Source organism: Peromyscus maniculatus, chromosome 15, assembly GCF_049852395.1.
Source record: "Peromyscus maniculatus bairdii isolate BWxNUB_F1_BW_parent chromosome 15, HU_Pman_BW_mat_3.1, whole genome shotgun sequence".
NCBI classification, from domain to species: domain Eukaryota; kingdom Metazoa; phylum Chordata; class Mammalia; order Rodentia; family Cricetidae; genus Peromyscus; species Peromyscus maniculatus.
In genome coordinates this window covers 54,913,650-54,935,806 of record NC_134866.1, presented here as the reverse complement: position 1 = coordinate 54,935,806, position 22,157 = coordinate 54,913,650, and the positions used below count along the sequence as shown (strand labels likewise).

At 39.4% G+C, this 22,157-nt stretch overlaps 1 protein-coding gene across 17 annotated transcripts in view; it reads left to right on the top strand.

The window, feature by feature from the left end:
* Nucleotides 1-262: 262 nt before the first annotated feature.
* Cast (calpastatin) overlaps nt 263-22,157 on the top strand; it is a 109,863-nt gene continuing 87,968 nt past the window's right edge. For 4 of the 17 annotated variants that reach the window (XM_076551974.1, XM_042261799.2, XM_076551967.1 and 1 more), the window contains exons 1-2: nt 1,186-1,339; nt 12,987-13,049. In XM_076551974.1, coding sequence (XP_076408089.1) covers nt 1,310-1,339; nt 12,987-13,049 — 93 coding nt within the window. In that variant the 5' untranslated portion in view covers nt 1,186-1,309. Of the gene's footprint in view, nt 697-1,171; nt 1,340-12,986; nt 13,050-22,157 lie in introns of those variants that run through there. The other 13 variants (XM_076551969.1, XM_042261798.2, XM_015998048.3 and 10 more) reach the window with 9 other exon arrangements.

Genomic DNA, 22,157 nt, shown 5'->3' with positions numbered 1-22,157 from the left:
CTTTCAGAATCGTCCCCCGCCCCCCGCCCCACACACCAAAAAAGAAAAGAAAAGGACAGAAAAACACACAAGTATCCAAATGCATGCTCGAACTCAGAGACGAATTTGTTTTTAAGATCCGCTTTCTTATCTACAGTTCAAACTTAGGCCTGATTTGAGTTAATGATAGATGGAAGAAAAGGTGTCTAATTCTCCAAATTCTTAGGAAAAAAGGTATAGGCCACGCCCCAGTCCAGCTCTCCTGTTTCACAATCACCAGATTGGTCTGGACAAGTCAACCCGGGAACTGCAACCTACGGCTCGGCTCCCCCTGTTTGTCATCCACGGAGAACCCTGCAGTTCTGGGGCCTGTCCAGGGAGGGTCTCTGGGTACGAACCCGGAGCGGAGGGTGTTAAGTTACTGCTCTGGGCCGCCGCCAAGTTTGGCCTGCTGCTGTGAACTGCGGGCAGGAAGGGGAGGGCCCAGCCGGGCAAGGGGGAGCGGGGCGCGGGCTCAGGGCTGGGTCGGAAAAGCTGCCTCACTGCACCGTCCTGCCCCTCCGGCCCGGAGGTCTGACCGGGGCCTCCTATACAGTTTCGCTGCTCCTACCCGGAGGCTGAGCCCGCGGCGGCTTCGCCACAATGTCCCAGCCCGGCCCGAAGCCTGCCGCCTCTCCCAGGCCCCGGCGCGGCGCGGCAGCCCGCCACACCCAGGAGGTGAGTAGCTCTCCTGTCTGAGCCCCCGGGCAAGAGACGAAGGGACCCTGCACCAGGAGTGCCCGGCCGCCGTCCTGGGGCGTTGCCCAACCTCTCCCGGCTTGGCAACTTCCAGCGTCGGGGAAGCGACTAGGGCTCATTGCCTGCAGGAAAGCAGGTGGCCCGAGGCTCTCCAAATTGGGTAGTGACATTAGCGGGGCGGAGGGGCTCGTGGAGCAAAGAGGGCTAGTGAGACAGGCAGTGTGCATGGGAGTGGAGGGGGAGTAAAGCTCACTCGGGACCTCCAGAATGAGTGGGCTCGTGTCACTGGACTGGGAGCTTGTCCTCTGAGTGTCGCCCCTAAACCTCATGTAGGGAGTGGCAGCCTGAGGAACCAACACCTCCTCCCTAACTAGCCTGGGGCCAAATCGGATGGGGCGGGGCCGCGCTAGCGGTGGGCGGGCCGTGGCGCCCCTCCCCCTTGTGCCCGCCCACCTGGCAGCTGTGAGACGCCCAGCAGGGTGCCAGCCAGGTCCCAGCCAGGCAGAGTCAGCCTAGGCCCACCAGCACCTCACTCCGCGTCCTCGCAGGATCCCCATCCGTGCGTCTCGGAGCAAGTCAGGGAGTTGTCGCCATGGCATTCGCAAGCTGGTGGTACAAGACGGTAAATAGAAGCGACCAAACCTGGGCAGGACTGGGAAGGGAGTGTATTTATTTCGCCCCTCTGAGTGGTAGAGGAAATACTGTCAGAAGTTTGAAGGGGCCGGAGTGGGGCTCGGGTACAACCTCCTTGCAGACCTTCTGGTTAGGCTGGGGCAGAAGACAGAGGCTCACCCTTTTGTGGTATGCGGATGTGCTCTGGGCTGTGGAGTCTAGGGGGCGAGGTGCACCAAGCTCAGCTCGCACTCCCAAGTTGAATGGAAAGTAAACCTTAACTCTGCCCTCTGGAACACATATGTAGATACATAGACAAGAGCCACTGGAGCCCAGATCTAGTTTTTCAACTGCTAAATAAAGCTAAAACTTAAAAAGAAAAGAATGCTGAACGTGCAGTTTCAAACTCAAAAGCGGAGGGCGGGGAATGGAAAAGAAGAAAACATCAGGGAGCAACTGTGATCAATGATACTCTTGAAAGGAATGAGAGAAGTGAACAATGGGCTGGGATGGGAGAGAGAGAATGAGATATCTCTGTATTACTTCGCTAGAGGACGAACGTGTTCTATTTGGCTAGTGCATTGAACGCCTGTCCTACCAATTAGGTGTGATACCCAGTCAAGCTGGCACATGTATGTTTTGAAACCAGGAAGCATGGTTTTAGCATTGACATTAAAAACAGACAGACAAACAAGACTTCACAAACACGTTGAAAGTCCTAAGTTGATTTATGGCAAGAATTTCAAAAACTTGGGTCCACCTTCCTTTCAGCATGTGGCATTAAAAAAGTATAGTAACCAAACAATCTTTGCATCTAGAAACTTTGTATTAAAATTAGAAAATGGTTACATATGCAGTGAGTGTTCATTGATCACCCTGGTGTGCTAGCTTCAAGTGCACTGTAGAGTTCTCTTCTTGATTCAAATGGCAATACTTTCAAAAGTCTTTTAAAATGTGTTTCCATATCTGTAAAGTAGCCAAGATAAACATAAGGACTAGATTCACCAGACATGACACATATGTGTTTTTAGTGATGCTTTAACACTTTTCTGTGTTGTTTAAATGTATAGTTTTATTGATGTGTTCTAAGAGCAGAAGTTTTCTTTGAGTCATGACTGTCCCAGGAGTCTTATCAAAATGCACCCTTTAAATTATCTGCAAATATGGATGGCAGGTGTTCAACTAATATCAGACTTCTCTGTCCAAGCTCAGCAGTGTCTAAAGGAAATCGTGCCAGACTCCTTAGATGAAGATAGCTTAAATCTTTCCTTTTAATGCTGACTGCACCATGTTAGCCACCTTGAGATTTCTACTAAAATACTCATTAGAAGCCAGTTTGGGAACTATTGCTTAGACTTCAACGTGGTGGCAACTTTCTAGACTCTTTCAGCATGCCTGTGATCAGGCTCTAACTTTACTCTAGGAGAAACATGCAGTGAGCCACACACGGGCTTTAAGCATTTAACAGCCACATTAACAAAAATATTTAAAGAGGTCAAATTAATGCCAGTAATGTTTTTTGTTAACCCATCCCAGGTAATCTTTTGGCATGTAACCATGTGCTATCAATTATGATTGTTCACCTCCTTTTTGTGTTAATTATTCAAAATCTGGATGTGCTATGTGTTTTATACCCACAGTCCCTTCCAATCATACTTGCGATTGTGACTAGTGGTTTAGCATCAGACGGGAAAGTTCTAGGGGGGGCAGTTCCTAAACTTTAAAAAAAAAAAGCCATTTTTAAGTGATCACAGATCATTTTGAGAATTAAACTGAAGTAATGTAGTACTTTCTCTCAACAATATACATATATAAAGTGCAACTTTAGGGCATGCAAAGCCTGTCCATAAATTTCTCTTGAATGGTTAGCAGAACCAACTTTAAACATATAGATACATATACATGCATATGTTATATATATTCTATTTATATATAAAATATGTATACATATTTTCATACGTGCAGTGTATATATAGTTTTGTTTGTTTATGTGCCTATGAATAAAGATTGGCAATTGAACCCTTTTATCAACATTTTCAGCTACCAATCAAAAATAATTTTAAAAATTGTGTCTTTACTGAACATGCACTGATTTTTGTTATTATTCATCAAACAAAATAGTATAAAACTGTTTTGTATAAAGCACACATGGGAGGCCATGCATAAGTTAGATGTAAACTTGTCATTTTACACAAGCCATTTGAGCATCTGCAGGATTTGGTTCCTGAAGTCAGTTTCCAAATAATACCAATGGATGGCTGTGTACACATCCATCTCAGAATACTAGCAAATCTTATAATATCTTTAGTAGGATTCTTTAAATGCTAAGAATAATGTGAATAATCTAACTTGAGGCAGAATAAAATTGGTGTAATGTAAAGATATGTTCATTTAAGAAGATGCTACCTGTAAAGCCAGCCAAAGAAACATAATGTTCTATATTTTCACATTGAATATCATCACAGTCTGAAGAATTTTCTGATTATAGTAAAAAAGTTACTTCATAAAATATTAAAAACTACACTTACAGAATATCTGATGAGCATCCTGATTATCAGACTTAAGAGTAAATTTGGGTTACAGCAGTAATCAGATTCCTGAGTCATAAGTTGATTCTATTATCCTGTGATAATTAAAGGTGTTTCTTAGTTTAATTAGATTCATAGCCACAGTGAGAGCATAATCAAGGAGCCCAGTCATTTGCAAGGCTCCATCATTTCAGCCAGGCTGGGCGAAGTGTTGCAAACTTCCCATGGCAATACAGACAACTTTGATGCAATGAATTTTAGGGGAAAAAAAAAACACGACAAAATTATAAGGTCTGCACAAGGAGGATAGTATTTAAGGTAGAAAGAGTGAAGAGGTTAAATGTCACTTTTTTTGGCTGACAATCCCTGAATGGATCATTTTCCATTGCATAAAAGCCTTTAAAACTAAGTAACATATGATGATATTGTTATTTAATCTGTTTTGAAACTTCCCAGAAAGTTTTATGCAAGTGCTTTTTAAAAAGTGGTGTGGCTCTCTGGGGTGGAAACAGAGGGTGGTCATTTGCGAGTCCAGGGTGGACAAGAGGGTAATTAGTTGCAAGCAGGCTATTTCAGGACTTGCAGGGTGTATCAGTCAGACCTTCATTTTCCCCACTTTAGGGTATTTTTAAGATATAAAATCTTATTAGCATGACAGTGAAGTTCTGTTCCTCAAGTTGTTTCACTTTCTTTTTATGAAAACTTACTAAAAAAGTTTTATGACTACCATATCTTTGAAAAACATCTATCAGACTTTACTAGTTAAGAAAAACTGCCAGAACTCTTCCATCCAGTGAAGAAATTTGGTTGGATAAGTTACCTTTTCAGATGGAGAGCCAATTAATTCCGGAGAAGGATGGCCTGCGTGTGTGTGTGTGTGTGTGTGTGTGTGTGTGTGTGTGTGTGTGTGCGCGTGCGCGCGCGCCTGCGTGCGAGCGTGCAAGGGGGTGGGTGTCCGTATGCCATAGTGTGCGTGTGGAAGTTTAGAGGACAGCCTGCGGAGCCAGATCTCTCCTACCTGCTGTGCAGCTTCTAGGTATCAAAGTCAGTTGCCAGGCTTGGTGGCAGTGCCTTTACCCACTGAGCCGTCTCACTGGTCCACATTCTCTGATATTTTTTATTTTGTTCCCACAACATTAGCTTGTAATGGACACTAACTATTTTTTTTTCTTTTTTATGGTTAATAAACTCTATCCCTTACAGTCGTCTTTTCTGTGAGTTTTGATATTTTTCAGTTTTAAAACTAAAATAGCTAGGATTTTGCCTTTGGGGGACACTATGGGGAAAACACTCTTGAGATAAGAGTCACCTACAGTTTTCTAAACTTTTTCTTAGTAAAACTTTTACATATGAACAGAAGAAAAAGGTTATAATGAACTGTCACAAATCAGCTGGCATCATTAATAGTCAACATTCTATCTTGATTTATCACCAGATCCTGCTCCCACACTAAGTATTTTAATGCATGTAAATTGCTACTTTAAGTGTTCCATGCATAGCCAAGTTGTAGGCTCTTGAAAAGAATGGATTTTTTATTCTACATGCAGTTAATTTTCTCTGGTTTGATCTGGTGTGAGACAATCTCATGCACTGTGATGTGCTGGAGCACCAAACACTTACCATGGCAACTAGGACTCCTCATACTTTAGGGATAGTAAAACACTAAATTCTTCTTACCTTGTGTTTCTTGACTTAGAAAATGAAACTTTTATATCTATACTTAGTTCTCATATTTGTTTCACACAATCACACTGATGTAAAGAGGAAAAGAGCTATGGCATCACTTTGTATTTTTTAAGACCAGCTTTGTCTTTTAGGCCTACTTCTATTCTTTATTGTTGTTGACTATGTTCCCTCTGTGTTCCCAGTGCAGCAAGAAACATGAGCTTAGACAATTCTAAAATCTCGTTCTTTCTACAGTAGCATCTTTTTCAATAACTCTTAATAAAAGGTATTATTAGCCGGGATTAAAAAAAAAAAAAAGAACCAGACATTGGGCCAGGTACACTTTAACACTGAAAATATAGTAGTTATTGGGATAGTACCATTCTCTATTAAATGAGGAGAAACTTAAAGATTAAATTAAGATCACATAGCCTTCAGGTTTCTGTTCTATCAGTTTATCACATCAGCTAAGAGATAGCAGTGATTCTGAGCATTTAAGTCTAGGGGAATTTAAGATAGGGAGTAGGCTATCCAGGCAACAGATAAGATTGGAAAGCCAGCAGAGAAAGGTAAGGTAACCAGACTTTAGAAGTTAGGAAAAGCTACAATAGTCATAGGTAAGAGAGACTAAAGGAGCTTCAAGATCACCTTGTAGAAGCCTAAATGACAATTTTTTTGGCCTGCTGCAGACACTATATCCTGAATAGGCCTTGAAATCAGAGAGAAATTAAGGGCAGATGCACACATTCACATTACTCTAGGTCAGTGGTTCTCAACCTTCCTAATGCTGCTACCCTTTAATAAAGTTCCTCATGTTGTGGTGACTCCCCAACTATAAAATTATTTTCATTGTTACTTTATAACTGTATTTTTACTACTATTAGGAGTCATAATGTAAATACCTGTGTTTTCTGATTGTCTTAGGCGACCCCTGTGAAAGGGTCATTTGACTCCTATAAAGGTTGCATCCCACAAGTAGAGAACCACAGCACTAGGTTCTCACCCAGGTTCTTACCTCTCATTGGCCAAACCCAGTTTGAGATTTTCCATTCTGACAAGTAGCCAGCTTAGATCTCTGGTGATACCAACAAAAGTGTGGGGGAAGGAATCCACCTCCAAGTGCATAGCCCAGGACTACCCCTGTTTTGAAGCAAATGCAGCTTTACATCTCAGTCCTTTGCTTGGCAAATAATCTCATTGTAATTAGCAGACCACATGCACGCATGGATCTCTAAGGGTTTGTTGGTGTTATTTTATTTTTCTTTTGGAAAACACCAATTTGCACATGGCCCTTTAATTTTAGTCTTCCTACTTCATCTAGTTTAGTTACCTAAAAAGACCAAACATACTTCTCCAGGGATTTTCAGAGGTTTATGGAAATAAATGCATTTAAACAAGTACTGTTACTCATAGTCTTACTCTATGTCCAGAAAAAGAGAGAATATAATTTCCATCTGGTTAGAAAAGCAGTGTGTGCATTTAGGAAGTCATCAGTGAGCAAGTGACAATCAAATAGCAGTTTGCTTGCTTTACTGAGAGATAGGCTGTTGTGAAGATAGGAAGATCTAGTCCTTCCCTACAAAGGCTTGGAATTGGACCGGAAATGCCAGTGTAAAAATAGGACACTGAGCTTCATTGTTGAGCAATCAGTTTCCCCAGGTGATACCCAGCCTGCTTGACCCTGGGAAACTCCCCATGGTACCAGCTCAGTTGGTGTTCTGAAAAGCAGGGAGTTCTTTTATGGTGTGTACAAGACTCCATTCAAAACCAATTGTCCCTGATCCTGGATGCATAGTAGAAACAGCAAAGGAATTTTAGAAAAATTTATCCACTCCCTAACCTACACAGACACAATCTAATATCCTACACTCTGGCACAACTGTCTTCCAAAGCTCCTTCAGTGCTTATAGCATACTGGGCAGGATGGAAGCCTTGCTAACCTAATTGGGTGATTTCTGTCTTCTGGAGGGTGCCAGGACAAACCTTCCTGGAGTTTGTGACAGGACTGACAGAGCTGAGCTGCATGTGCTAGGGAGATCCAGGGCTCCTTAAGTAAACCTTGTCCTTGCTTCACAATTTTGCTGTTGTGTCTCTGGACATGACTGTGTATATCTGAGTGACCTATCTCCATGCTGAAGTACAGTTTTCAAGTAACATTTTCGATCAACTTTGTTTAGACATCACATATTACCATAAAGACTTGATGTAAATCACAAAATCCTATCTAGGTTGTACCTGATTCTATATGGCCCAGGCATTTACCAGATGGTAATCATTAAGTGTCTTGCCAAAACAGAGCATCAACTCTCTTTATCCACAGATGAGGAAACACTGTGTGGTCCCTAGCGTCATTATGGAGAGCAAAGGGGAACACATGCAGAATGCCTAGCACTGACACTAGTTTCTTTCCCCTCATGTAGAATCCATTAATAGTATAGTCCATTCTCTTTTGGAATCTGTTGCTCCTTCTCTGGCCCATGCTTCTTTTTCCTCTATTGTCATCCTACCAGCCACATGTGGTTGTGGTAAACTAATTTCTCTTTGTTACCTTTTAGAAAGATTTACTGCAGGTTTCTTAGATAGATCAAATATCACTCCACATATTTTATTCACCATCTGAATTGAGTGACTTGTGGTCAGTTATTCCCAGTAAATACTTGAATTTCAGTGAAAACATTGAACTGATTTAATGTTTAGAGGAATATATATATATATACTGCTTATAGAGTAAGTCCAAGAAGCTGTGAGGGCAATTATAAATGGGCATTTCCTATCTAGACTGCCCACTCCCCATCCTGGCAGCTGCTTCCAAATTACCACAGAGACTTAATATTATTTATAAATGCTTGTCCAATAATAGCTCAGGCTTGTTACTATCTAACTATTACACTTAAATTAACCCATATTTCTATTTTTGCTTTGTGACGTGGCTCATGGCTTGTTACCTCTTTTTTTTTTTTTTTAACACGTCCTGAGTGCTGGGCAACTGGCTGTCATATCTCTGATTCTGCCCTTGTCTTTCCCATCATCCTTAGCTTGGCCAACTCACATATACTTCCTGTCTGGATACTGGCAAATTAGCATTTTTTAAACCAATAAAGAGTGACAAATCTTTACAGTGTATGAGAGGATTATTCTACAGCAGGCAATGATTATAAAGTTTCTGTGTACTAGAAATTGAACATGATTAGGAAGTTCTTGTTAATGTTCTTAGCATAATAATGGCATTGGATTTATACTGGGAACTGTGCTAAACTTAAGGAAATGCTTAGTGTTTGAAATGTTCAGTGTTAAATTTCAAGAGTTTTGCAGTTTACTTTCAAATAAAGGTATACATCATAATCCTGTGCACATGTTTGTGCAAATATAGCATAATATAGTCTACTGAGTGATTTTGTGTCATCTGAGAGGAGGAAACTTCAATTAAGAAAATACCTCCATAGAATCCTGCTGTATCAAGCCTGTAAGACATTTTGTGGTGCCATCTCTAGGCTGATGGTCCTGGGTTCTATAAGAAAGTAAGCTAATCAAGCCACGAGGAACAAGCCAGTAAGCAGCACCCCAACCATGGCCTCTGCATCAGCTCCTGCCTCCATGTTGCTGCCCTATCCTGACTTCCTTTGATGATAAACAGTGATATGGAAGTGTAAGCTGAATAACCTTTTTCCTCCCCAAGTTGCTTTGTTCATGGTGTTTCATCACAGCGATAGTAACCCCAACTAAGACATACAGTAATAACATTAATTAGCTTCTGAATCTAAGTGGTGGAAATACAGGAAATCAGAATATTAGTCTTAAAACTTTTTTTTTTCATGTACCACTTTTTTTTTTTTTTAAGATTTATTTATTATGTATACAGCATGTATGACTGCAGGCCAGAAGAGGGCGCCAGATCTCATTACAGATGGTTGTGAGCCACCATGTGGTTGCTGGGAATTGAACTCAGGACCTCTGGAAGAGCAGTCAGTGCTCATAACCTCTGAGCCATCTCTCCAGCCCCCAAAACTTTTATGTATGGTTGAAAAACTTTAATAAAATGCTTGATTAAAGAATTAACTGAAAAAATTTTATTCAGGAAGCTGTAAAAAAATGTTGGAGCTTGATCATAAGTGATTTTTATTTGTGTCAATTATTGTTAATAAAAAACCTTTCTATTCTATTAAAAATGTAAATTTATTGATATTAAAAATACCAGTGCTTATAGTATATTTAAAGTTGAAATTGTAACTCAGCATTTTAAAAAGCATATAACTCTCTGAAAATAATGTTTGGAATCTACAAACCTTGGAGAATTTTAGTGTCTCTATAGAAGAAGCTGAATGTCTGGGACTGTGGTAGAAATCATAAAGCACCCAAATGAACCCTTTTTTAGAATGTGTTTAAATCATCCATGTTGCTGTACTCAGTGGGGAAATGGCTCTCAGCATGCTTGCTGGTCGCTAGTGACTATGGCTCACATTTGCCCCCTGAACAAGAAGCAGAGTGAGGTCCTGTGGAGAGGGAAGATTTGTACTGGAAAGAGCAACTTAGACTGTCCCACCTGTAGAATGGAATGTCATACTGGCAACAAAACAAAACACTCAAAGCTGTGAACAACCAATGAAACCCTGTGTATTGTTACTTTACTGAAAAGGCTATATGGTTACAAATGAGTGAATATGCTGTCCTGGTTCTGAAGTTACTGAGTCTGTGAGGAGATAGATTGAGTGGTTTTGTAGATTTGACCCTATCGAATACTATCTTCAAACTGAATGGCTCTTTTAGAGATGTGAAAGAGTTCAGACAAAATAAATTTAAGTGAGTTTTTCTGAGTTCATGAATAGGGCAACGTTAAAACCTAAACATTGAGAGAGCTAGGTTTCAGCAGCAGGAATGATGGATGCTTTCACAGGCTGAACACAGATAAAGAAATTACTGGATTTGCCTTATTTGGGTTTTGATCTCTTAGGAGGCCTCTAGTTTTGTAGCTAATCATCTAGCTGGCTGTTTGTAATCATCTGAGGTGGCTGGATTATTTTTATATAGTCCATTACAAATACAGCATCCAGCTTCTGTTTCAGGAGCTTATGCAAGAATATCCTACAGAGCTAACCTCAAACTGACGGCTTCCTGATTTGAGAACATTAGTCTCTAGCCCTTAGTGTTGTTTCTGTGTTCACCAATTATAACTTGGTATATAGTTTTAGTGTACATGTGGCCTTGTGGAACTGCTTATTATTTACTTACCTGTTTGTTTATTGAGACCCAGTCTCAACATGTTGCCTAGGCTGGTTTCAAGTTTCTGGGATCAAGGGACCCCTCCACCTTAGGCTCCAGTGAGTCCACATTGTCACACTTGGGTTATGCACAGGCTCTTAGGTCCTGTTGTTTGTTTGCTTCATTTTGTTTTTGATTTTTTTCAAGATTCATCAATTGCTCATTGCTGATAGCTCTCACTTTTAGATCTAGATAGGATATCCACAGAGCAATAATAAACCCTGCAGGGAATTCTTTTCATCAAATTGTTTCAATATGGCTCACTTCAGTTATTCACTTATCTCTGCAAGTGCTTCTATAGGGGATAAAGTTTGCAGGAAGTATTCTTGACATGAGTGAGTTCTTATATCGTGGCCATTTCATTTTCCTTTTAATATATCTATGGCTAAGGTTGCTATCACCCAATTTCATCTAGCATGGTAAAGTGGGAAACAACAGACTTGAAGTAAAAACTTGCCTTGTGACTGTTTCACATTTACTAGTTATGTGTCCCCAAAACACCAGATTTCTTAATATGCTTAATTTCTCATTCATAAAACCACACAGCTCATTTTTCAATATCATATAAGAAGGCATAAAATAAATTGTGGATAATACAAATAATTATTATTACTCTTCTTATAATTTCTGTCTACATATCCATGTTATGATTCTGTCATAGAAAATACAATATTCCTTTTAAATTTGGGTTATTTTTTATTGTATTGTTTTAAGTGTATAAGTGTTTAGCCTGTATGTCTATGCATCATGTACAAGCCTAGTGCCCATGGAGGACAGAAGAGGGCTTTGCCCTGGAACTGGAGTTACAGATGGTTATAAGCTACCATGAGGATACTGGAATCCAAACCCAGGTACTCTGGAAGAGTAGCCTGTGCTCTTAACCATGGAGCCATCTCTACCTCCTATAATTTGGTTTCAATAAGGATGATCAGGATTGAAAGCAAGAGAGAACTGTCATTTTTCTCACATTTGACTCCCTTGTCTTATTTTTTCCAGTATCTAGCACTTCTCACAGTATGAAAGAAATTAAATAATACTTTGTTTCCTCTTCCAAGGAACATGCAAATAGTTTTTTTCTTAAAAAGATAATCAATAGAGAGTGAATATATTGACTTATTTTACCTTATTGTCAAAACAAATGAGTATTTGAACTTTTTGAAGCTCTTTGTTCCTCATAAAAAATACTTATATCTATCTTTATTGTATAGGAAAATAATGATTATTCTATTTATGGATATAATTAAAATTTAAAAGCATAAATAGGAGCAGTTACATGCATGGTCTTTCCTTCACATTTTATCATTTTATGTTGGTAAATATTCTGGAAGAACTCCGAGAGAATTCATGCCCTGGCCAGCGGGGTCCTCAACAGGAACCTAAAGGGAGGGCCGGCGAATGAGAGGGACAAGAGACACAAAGAATGAGAGCAAGACAGGATGTCTGATCAAGCTGCAAATTTTTATTTTTCTCTCAAGGCATATATAGGTAGGCAAAGGGGGTTGCAAGCAGGCAGGGACTTAATTATGGGCTGTTTGGCCAGCAGGAAATGTTGCTCTGAAGGTTATCTATCTACCCTTGTCTAACTGCCTAATTGCTTAGCTGCAGCTCATTCACCTGATATCTGAGAAGAGGTTCTGGTATCTGTGAGAAGAGGTTCTGGTGCTATGGAGACTTAAGCAAGGCCTAGATCTAAGAAAAGAGGAGAGAAACCCAAATATGGCAGCATGTGTGTCAAGGGTCGCTTAGGCTTATGGCTCCCGTCAAATTCAGAGCTGATGTGTGATCTAGAAGGTTGTTGTAGACCTTTGTCCTTATCATATACTATTTTCTTGTGCCCATGCTGAACTGTTGCTTAAGTATGTCTTTACACACAACATGGTCCTTAAAAGATCTCATCTCAACGATGAGCAAGACATCTCCCCTACCAGCAATTTGTGCTTTAGAAGTCCATGAGGTACTTTATAGGGGATTAAATGCCAAAGTGGCATTACCATCAGCTTTGCACATGGTTAATTATAGACTGATTTCCTGGCTCCTAAACGAATATCTGTATGATCCTTTGATTTTAAGAGGCTCCAGCTAATGGAGAATTCCCAATATTCTCTAGGGCAACATGAAAGGGGTGCTTATTTGTTTGTTGTTGTTTGTATAGATAACCTTTCTGAATTAAAGATGCAATTGTTTTTTATTTTTAATTTTTACTTTTAGCATGTTAATGAAAAGAATACTGGACCATCTTCCAAGTCAGGAGAAAAGAAAGGATCAGATGAGGTAATTTCTATAATATTATCATTCTCCTTGTTTTGCTTTGAAAATTATGAATTCTGTTTTGCAATATTAAATAATGATGTATTAAGGTATACTTATTTGTCAGTTGACAAATTTATGGAGCTTTTTGTATGTATGTGTACTATGTTGCATATGTGTGTGTTTGTGCAATGATGTTTGTAACTGGATACTATGAGTGCACGTGTACCTGTGTGCATGGATTTGAAGGCCAGAGGTCAGTTGCCTTCAACTTTCAGAGTCTCTGTTACTCCTCTGCTATGTACACAAGGTTAGTTGACCCAGAAGTTTCCAGGGATTCTCCTGTCTCTGCCTCTCATCTCCCTCTAGGAGCTCAGGGATTCACACTATGGATCCAGTTTTCATGAGTTCTGGGGATTTGAACTCAGGTCATCATGCTTGCACAGCAAGTGCATTTGCCCACTGAACCACGTTCTCAGCCTTTAAAAATTTAGCCTGAACTAAGATGTGATTAAAGAATATTAATGGGAAATCTTGACAATAAAATCTCCATAGTGACCATCAGAAAGCAACCTTTTTAGACAGTTTTAATTTAGAAACAGAGCTTCAATTTTGAATGTCTTCCTACAAGAATTGGAAGTTTTCGTTTTGTTGGTGAGCATGGCAAATATAGAAGGAAGCCAAATGCAATAGCAAGAGGGGACAGATGTTTTCATGAGAGTGAACCGTGAGAGGAGAGTAGTGATGGCCTAGATTAAGAGGTCATTCAGATTTGGAGACAAAAGGAAGAGAATTATCTGTTCTGGCAGGAAGAATTCTATGAGCTCTGGGCTCTCACCAAATTCTGAGTGTTTCCCTTGGCCAAAGAAGACAAGCATGGAAATTGATACTTAATAACTAAGATGTTTCCAAAATATCTTTTCAAAGTCTCTAATGGTTTATTCGAATGTAGCAAATGATGAGATATTGTTCAAGAAGCAGTCTTATGTTAGGTACTATTTTAGCCTTTGTTTTCCTGGTTTTCTGGCTAATGCTTTTGTACTTAGCATTCATGGTCAGTTACCATGTCATTTCTTTCCAAAATTTCTGAAGAAGGGCCTCCTGAAACTTATTCTTCTCTCCAAACATATATCATTTCTTTCTCTACCCCTCCTCTGAAAAAAATGGTAGAATTAAGAACGTTTGAGCTGGTGTTCTGTCACAGGACAGTCATTGCTACTTGGAAGGCTGAGGCCAGGGGCCCTAAGTTCAAAGTAAGTCTGACTTACAAAATGAGGCCCCATTACAAAGCAAGCCAACACATGAGAAACAAAAGCCAAACAGTTTTGGGTTTTGGGAATCCATTTTCAGACCAGAATACTCCACTATATTATCCCCAGGAACATGAAATTACAGAAGAAAATCAGTGTGAAAACTACTCTTCCATGGGTAGTTCCTTTAGAGGTATGAGACAAAGGCCCAAAGGAAGGCCTTGTGGGTGGGGGTAGTATAGTAGGAACAGATTATGTTTAATGATAAATGACAACTACTGATATACTGTGTTTCAAAACTTTCTCCTTAAGTATTGTCGATAGCCTTTACTGTTTTGGACTGCATTCCTGTATAGTGGTCTGCAGATGCCTATAGCAGTTCTAATAGCATGAAGCATGTGAAGTGTCATTTATTATGTTGCATTTCAAATGGCAAAGCTTGAAGATGGAACTGACTATAAAAGTTTGTGTTGCTGGAGGGCTTCTCTCCAGGTTCCCCAAGCCCCGCAGTCCCACAATCCACGTATAAAATAATCACTCAGACGCTTATACCACTTATAAACTGTATGGCTGTGGCAGGCTTCTTGCTAACTCTTCTTTTATCTTAAATTAACCCATTTTTATAAATCTATACCTTGCCACGTGGCTGGTGGCTTACCGGCATCTTCACATGCTGCTTGTCCTGGCGGTGGCTGCAGTCTCTCTCTCCTCAGCCTTCTGCTTCCCAGAATTCTCCTCTCTCCTTGTCCCCTCTACTTCCTGCCTGGCCACTTACTTCCTGCCTGGTCACTGGCCATCAGTGTTTTATTTATATAGAACGATATCCACAGCATTTCCCCTTTTCTTCTTTTTTTTAAAAAGTAAGGTTTTAACTTTAACATGGTAAAATTACATATAACAAAACAATTATCGAGCAAGAATTACAGTTACAATATTAAAGAAGATGTCCTATCTATCTTATATTTGTGAATTTAAGGTTTTATATCTAAATAACTGAGGAAATTACAACTATCTAGTTTTCAACCACATCAAAGACCTGAGAAAGAACATAATGGTACCTGAGAAATCGTAGATGGATGCAAGCAACTTTCGGGAATCTTGCAAAAGTAGACCAAGACAGCTGGCAGCCTGGACAGTCACCTAATGTTTCTCAGCATTGTTGGTGCATTTAAATTGGCTACAGGCCTAGAGTATCTGACAGACCATTTTTAGAAGCAGGAATTCTGAGAGACCATCTTACCCTGTCTTGGCAGAGTACAGTGGTCGCTTTCCTTGTGTCCCGCTTGTCCAGAAAGGACAGCATTGCATTCGTACTGTTAGCCATCAAGGCAATGGCAGTTCTTTGCCCAGTAGGCCACTTTGTGCCAAAAAGACAAACTTCCAAATGGAAATGTCTTAGAAGCCCAACATTCTCTTGGGATCAATTGGTGCAGCCAGGAGCAATTGTGTCTCACGTCAACAGAATTCTAAGTTATTTAAATGCCATATTCTCTAGGTCTATGAAGTGTTTGAAGATTACCTATCTATCTGAAATATATCTATGTATACCTAGAATACTTAACTAACATGGCTACAAATATGATTATCATAGATGACTAATTATTAATCTATTTTTTAATTATCCATTACAATTTTAAATGAGTTACATAAACATAATACCTCAAACAAGAATAGAAATATATATATATATATATATATATATATATATATATATATATATATACAGTATAACAAAATTAACTTCAAGTTTGTATCAATAAACTAAAATACCAATGTAAAACATTTTAAACATAAACTAAAATCTATACCAATGTAAAACATTTTAAACAAGTTGTTCTTTAAAAGTAGGTTCATTAATCTACCCTTTTATCTTATCATATCCATATCCTCCTATATATCTATATCATATCCCCTTTTCTTTTTTAGAAAGAGATCACATTTATAATCAACCTGTTTTAAATAAAAATATTGGTTTTTCTCTGTCCCACACCAGAGGGCTCTTCTGATTTGGGACACAAGAATCTCTTAACCATTTTTTTTTTTTAAAGCAATATGTCTGGGTTTAGAGGGGGAGTGAGCCAATTCCACCTCTAAAGCCAGCTTGGTATATTTGGGAATTTGGGCGTAGCATCTCTTACTACTTCCTGCTGGAGGGGGGTGCTGTATCTTATGGGGACGCAAAGAAAATTTTAGGCCTATGGGGTAGTCCGTGAGGCTGTATTGTGTGAACCAGTTGCCTTGAAACCACTCTGGATGTTGGATCATCTGGGCCATGGTGTCATCGGAGACCTTTAAGGGGGTCTTGGCTGGTGAAACCTGATGTATCTTAATCTGGAACAAATCCACAGCCTCTGGCTTTCTGTGGAAACAAAAGCAGAACCTCTTTTCCAAAGTAACATATCCTTATATCCAAATTTTGAAGTCAAGGTACCTTTACAATTTACATTTTGGCATAAGTGAACAGCTTTTACAATCAAATGTTTTTCTTTAGTTATGAATATCAAAGAGAACATAATCCAGATTTTATGTGTGATAGCCATCTGTACGTGGCTTATTACCTTCACTGTTTTTTTTAAACACTTTATTTTTAGATACTATTTGTTTATATAATGGTATATATTTTTTTCTTTAAGCCTGAAACGGCGCTGTGGCTGCTGGCTCCACCCACTTCAGCTTCCCAACATGGTGGTGGTACGTTTTCCGCCAGCTCTGGGAGCCATTAATTCTCAGAAATAGTAGGTCTACGCTTTTAACAAAGCAGCGTGTAGCCCAGAAACCTTTTTTTTTTTTTTTTTTTTAAAATACTAGTAAAGACTAAATCTACCACACAGCATAATGTGCCGCTGGCAGATGCCTCATTTCCACCGCCGGTCAAACGCACACGCCAGGAACCCGCCAGTTTTCAAACCTGCGGTTTGCGGCTTCTAGCTGCCCATATGAGACAAGAAGCAGGAACCTGGTTTTGGCTCTGTTTAGAATTGGTTATTAAATATTTTGAGGTTTAAGGTAGAAATTCGAGCCGTTGGGCGCCGTTTGTTGCTGGAGGGCTTCTCTCCAGGTTCCCCAAGCCCCGCAGTCCCACAATCCACTTATAAAATAATCACTCAGACGCTTATATCACTTATAAACTGTATGGCTGTGGCAGGCTTCTTGCTAACTCTTCTTTTATCTTAAATTAACCCATTTTTATAAATCTATACCTTGCCACGTGGCTGGTGGCTTACCGGCATCTTCACATGCTGCTTGTCCTGGCGGTGGCTGCAGTCTCTCTCTCCTCAGCCTTCTGCTTCCCAGAATTCTCCTCTCTCCTTGTCCCCTCTACTTCCTGCCTGGCCACCTACTTCCTGCCTGGTCACTGGCCATCAGTGTTTTATTTATATAGAACGATATTCACAGCAAGTTTGTGTACACCATTTGTTATGAATTCATCAAATTTTTCTTAAATGTAGGAGAGTTCTAAAACCAAAAGTTGCATGGGCTGAGAAGTCTAAAATAGAACCAGAGTACAGGGAAAACCAAAAACAAAAACATTTAACACCATCATCTTTAAATACTTTGGAACAAAGAAGTCTCCCAAGACTTGCAATCAAATCTATTTAAAGTATTAGAGTGACAGAACTGACCACACTGGGGGAGTATGAGCCTTTTAGAAACTTAACATTAGTGGGATCCTGGAAAATAAAATTTAAAGAAAACCTGAAAGGGCAAGATCTTTCAGAGACAAGTTTAAAATCTTCAAATTTAGTGATGGGTGTGTTTTGTAACTAAAGAGAGAACTCTGTAAGTAGCAATGAAGGGGAAAGCTAGTTCTCATGTTTGTCTTGCCTGAAGAGCCTGCCTAGCCTTGTCTTCCTCATTACTTACTTCTTCTAACATGTGTAAATCAATTATTGGATGATTCAAGCTTCTGATATTTTTCTTTTAATGAAGTCAGTCTTTTTATATCAGAGAATTAATATATAATTAGAAAAATAATGTCACCCACAGTCTCAATTCTCACTGATAATTTTGTGTGTATTTTTAGTTAATGTGATGTCATGTTATATTTATAGTTATTAAATACATTAGGTTTTAGGAAATCTTTAAAAGTCATACATCTAAAATATAATCATTGGGAAAACTATTTGAGGGCACAATACCATCTCTAGAATCTAAAACCCAGAAAGATGGCCACCTTTTACATCTTGTCTTTCTGTAGTACCATTTCTGTTTTCATGGAGAACTGATTCCAAGGCCAATTGTGGCTAACAAACTCCATGGATGCTCACATCCTGTCACATAAGGTGACATAAGATGTCACTTCTAAGTCCTTCCATATCCTATTACCTCTAGAATACTAAGAAGAATGCCTAGTACAAGTGAATGTCATTGGAACAGTTGTTGTAGTATATTATTTATGGAAAAATAACAAGGGGAAGTCATACCTGTGTTGTATAGATCTGTAATTTTCCCTAAATATCCTTGATCTATGGTTGGTTGAATCCATAGACAAGGAAGACTGTGTGTTTAGTGAAATACCATTTTTTTTTTTTTAATAAGCAAAGACAAGAAAAGAGCATGGGCTGGAAATGAGTAATAATATGAGGCAGATAAATATTTTCCAATAACAAAAAGGGTATAGAGTAGCACAATCATGTAACCTTAGCACTGGGTTGGAAAAGGTAGGAGAACTGACACAGATTTATATAGCAAGGTTCCTGGCCAGGCAGGGCTACATGGGAAGAGCCTGTCTTGATAGTTTGAACAGTGTTTCAGCATGAAACTGATTTAGCCATCATTATAAATGAAGTCCTAGAGCAGACTCCTAAGCATTGTTTTATGGTTATAAGCCACTGTAAGAGTTCATTCTGAGTGTAGGTCATTCTTTATCATGTCCCTGTACCAAACTGGAGCTAAAGTGATATGCGAAGTTCAGTCCTATTTGCTTTCCTGGACAATAGTGCCCAATACCAAATCCATCTAAACTCAGGTTCTAAAATTCTTTGGATTCAGAACCCCCATTTTAGTTGATTTTGGGGATGTGTGTATATATGTGTGTGCACATGCATGTTCCTATGTACACAGGAGTGCATGTATATGTAGGTGCCTATGCACCTGTGCATACAAAGGCCAGAAGCTTTTTATGTCAGTTCTCAGAAGCTGTCCAGGTGCACCACCATACTTCAGGCTTTTAAGGAACTATGTCTCTAGCACCCGCACACTCACATATTTAGTTCTAAAGTTTTACGTGTAGAGTATTTTTTAGTGCAGAGTATTTTTAAGATGCTTTTTTCTTCCCTAGGGAGAAGCAGTTTTATGAATATGCTTTCCTATCGGCTTCTCTGAACAAAGTCAATCAACAGAAAATTATTATGAACATTTGTTTGTATTTTCTTTCATATTTTTTCTACCTCTTGCTGTGCAGGCCTCTTGTTCTACAGAGAAGATGACTGGTGCAGCTCAATTCTGATACATTAGTCTTAATTTTGTTTTCACAGTTTAAAAATTCCCAAATGTACCCATTTTGTGTTTTTTAAATGAATATTTTTCCTGGGATGTCTGTGACTTAAGTATCTCTTTATTGTACCTACTTTTGCCCAAACCCCCAATTATACTGAGAACTGAACCCAGGATTTCCCACAGCCTAGGCAATCACTCTACTACTGAGCTGCATATACACACCTCTTTTTGCTTGCTTTTATTTCAGGCAAGCTGCCTCAGACTGCTGTAAACTTGCTGTAGTGGGCCAGATGGTGAACATCCTGCTTCCACCTCCATTTACATAACACTGAGATTTGATGTGTTAATTGTTTGCCTCCTGTAGACAGACTTTTCTTTTTGGGCCACCAGCTCACAAAAAATGACATGGAGACTTATTATTAACTATGAAAGCTCTGCCTTAGCTCAGGCTTGTTTCTAACTAGCTCTTATAACTTAAATTAACCCACATTTTTAAATCTACATTCTTCCATGTGCTCATTACCTCTGCCCATTATGCCCATCCTGCTTAGCACCTGGCTGGTGACTGCCTTTTTTCTTCCCCTAGCTCTCTCTCTGTCCATACCACCTATACCTCATGCCTAGCTATTAGCCATTTGGCTTTTCATTAGACCAATCACAGTGAGACACCTTCACCCAGTGTAAAGGAATATTCCACAACAGTCTCCAGTTAATCCTCTTTCTCAATTTACTATTATGTTGCATTGTTAGTGGTACTGAAACTTGTCCCCTGCATTTCTGTTTGTAAGTTATGCTCTTTGAGACTTAAAATATAGGTTTAAATGTTGTATTTTGTTTCTTTGTGACTCTCTTACCTCTCTTCACCTCCCCTTCAGTCTCTCTGAAGTTATTTTCTTTAGTCTGGTTATAGTGGCAATACACTATACAAATACAGGAGGCATTTGTTTTTCCACATTTTCTTCTGGTGGTATTATGTTATAAGATACACAATACTTTGGTCTTCAGGATAAAAATGCCTGACTTCCTTTCTCTTTGGTATTTTTTAAGTTCCTTCTTTGTCTTTACTCGAATTTAAGTAGATAATTGTCTCTACTTGGAGATTGACAATGGCTATGAGTATACTATACTGTTTTTAATTCTGTTCCCTATGTGTGTGTTCTTAAATTGAGTTTTCTCAGTTATAAGCCTTTGGACAGGGAGCATTTAGGCCCTGCTAAAATTCCATTTTCTAGTGGGATTTTATTATGTATACATCAGGTATGAAATGAAATGTATGGAGGAACTTAATCCCTGTTATAGAAATCCATAGCTGGTCAAAATGTAGAGCAACTGATTGTGGGGTACCCAATCTCAACTGATACATCTACAATACAACTCTTACACCTAAGGCTCAGGGAATATCACAGAAGAGGGGCTACAGATATTGTGAGAGTCAGAGGACCAGAATGGGCCATCTGCTTCAAGATAGTATATTCTATGTATGACAGGGAAGATTGCACCTAAGAAATCTCAAAACTATGGTCTCCCAAACAAGATGCTGCACGATGACAGCACTAGTTGTTATGCTGTCCTGGTTAGTTTTATGTCAACATGACAGAAGCTATAATCACTTGGGAAGGGGGACCCTCCCTTCAGAAAATTCCTGTATAAGATTGGCGAAAAGGCAAGTCTGTTTGACTTCTTGATTGATGATTGATGTCTGAGGGCCCACTGCACCATGAGTGGGACCAGCCCTAGACAAGTGGGCCTTCATTATGTAAGAAAGCAGGCTGAGCAAGCCACAAGGAGCAAGCTGTGTGCAGCATTGTCTCTGTTTCAGTTCCTGTCTCGAGGTTCCTACCTTGAGTTCCAGTCCTGACTTCCCTCAGTGATACAGTATGAGCAGAGAGTTGTAAACTAAAATAAACTCTCTCCTTCCCAAGTTGCTTTTGGCCATGGTGTTTTAACACAGCAATAGAAAGTCTAACTAAGACATATGCCAATATATATGGGGGAAACCTCACAAGGTCACACCCCAGATGATGAACTATGGACAATTAATACCTACTGAAAGAGAGAGATTCACTCTTCTCCAGGGATGAGCTGTTTGACAGATTATCCAATTCTAAGTGGTCAGTACTAAACAGGTATATAGCCACACTAAGTGGACTCAGCAGGTTTTATATTTGTATGTAAGTATACATGTGTGTGACTATATATGTTTGTATGTAAGTATGTATACATCTGTATGAATATATATATATATATGTGTGTGTGTGTGTGTGTGTGTGTTAATCAGGGTTCTCTAGCATAACAGAACTTATAGAATGAATGTCTCTATATACATATAGAAAGTAGATTTATTAGAATGATTTATAGGATGTAGTCCAGCTAATTCAACAATGGCTGGCTGGGAACAGAAAGTCCAAGAATCAAGAAGTTGCTCAGTCCACGAGGCTGGATG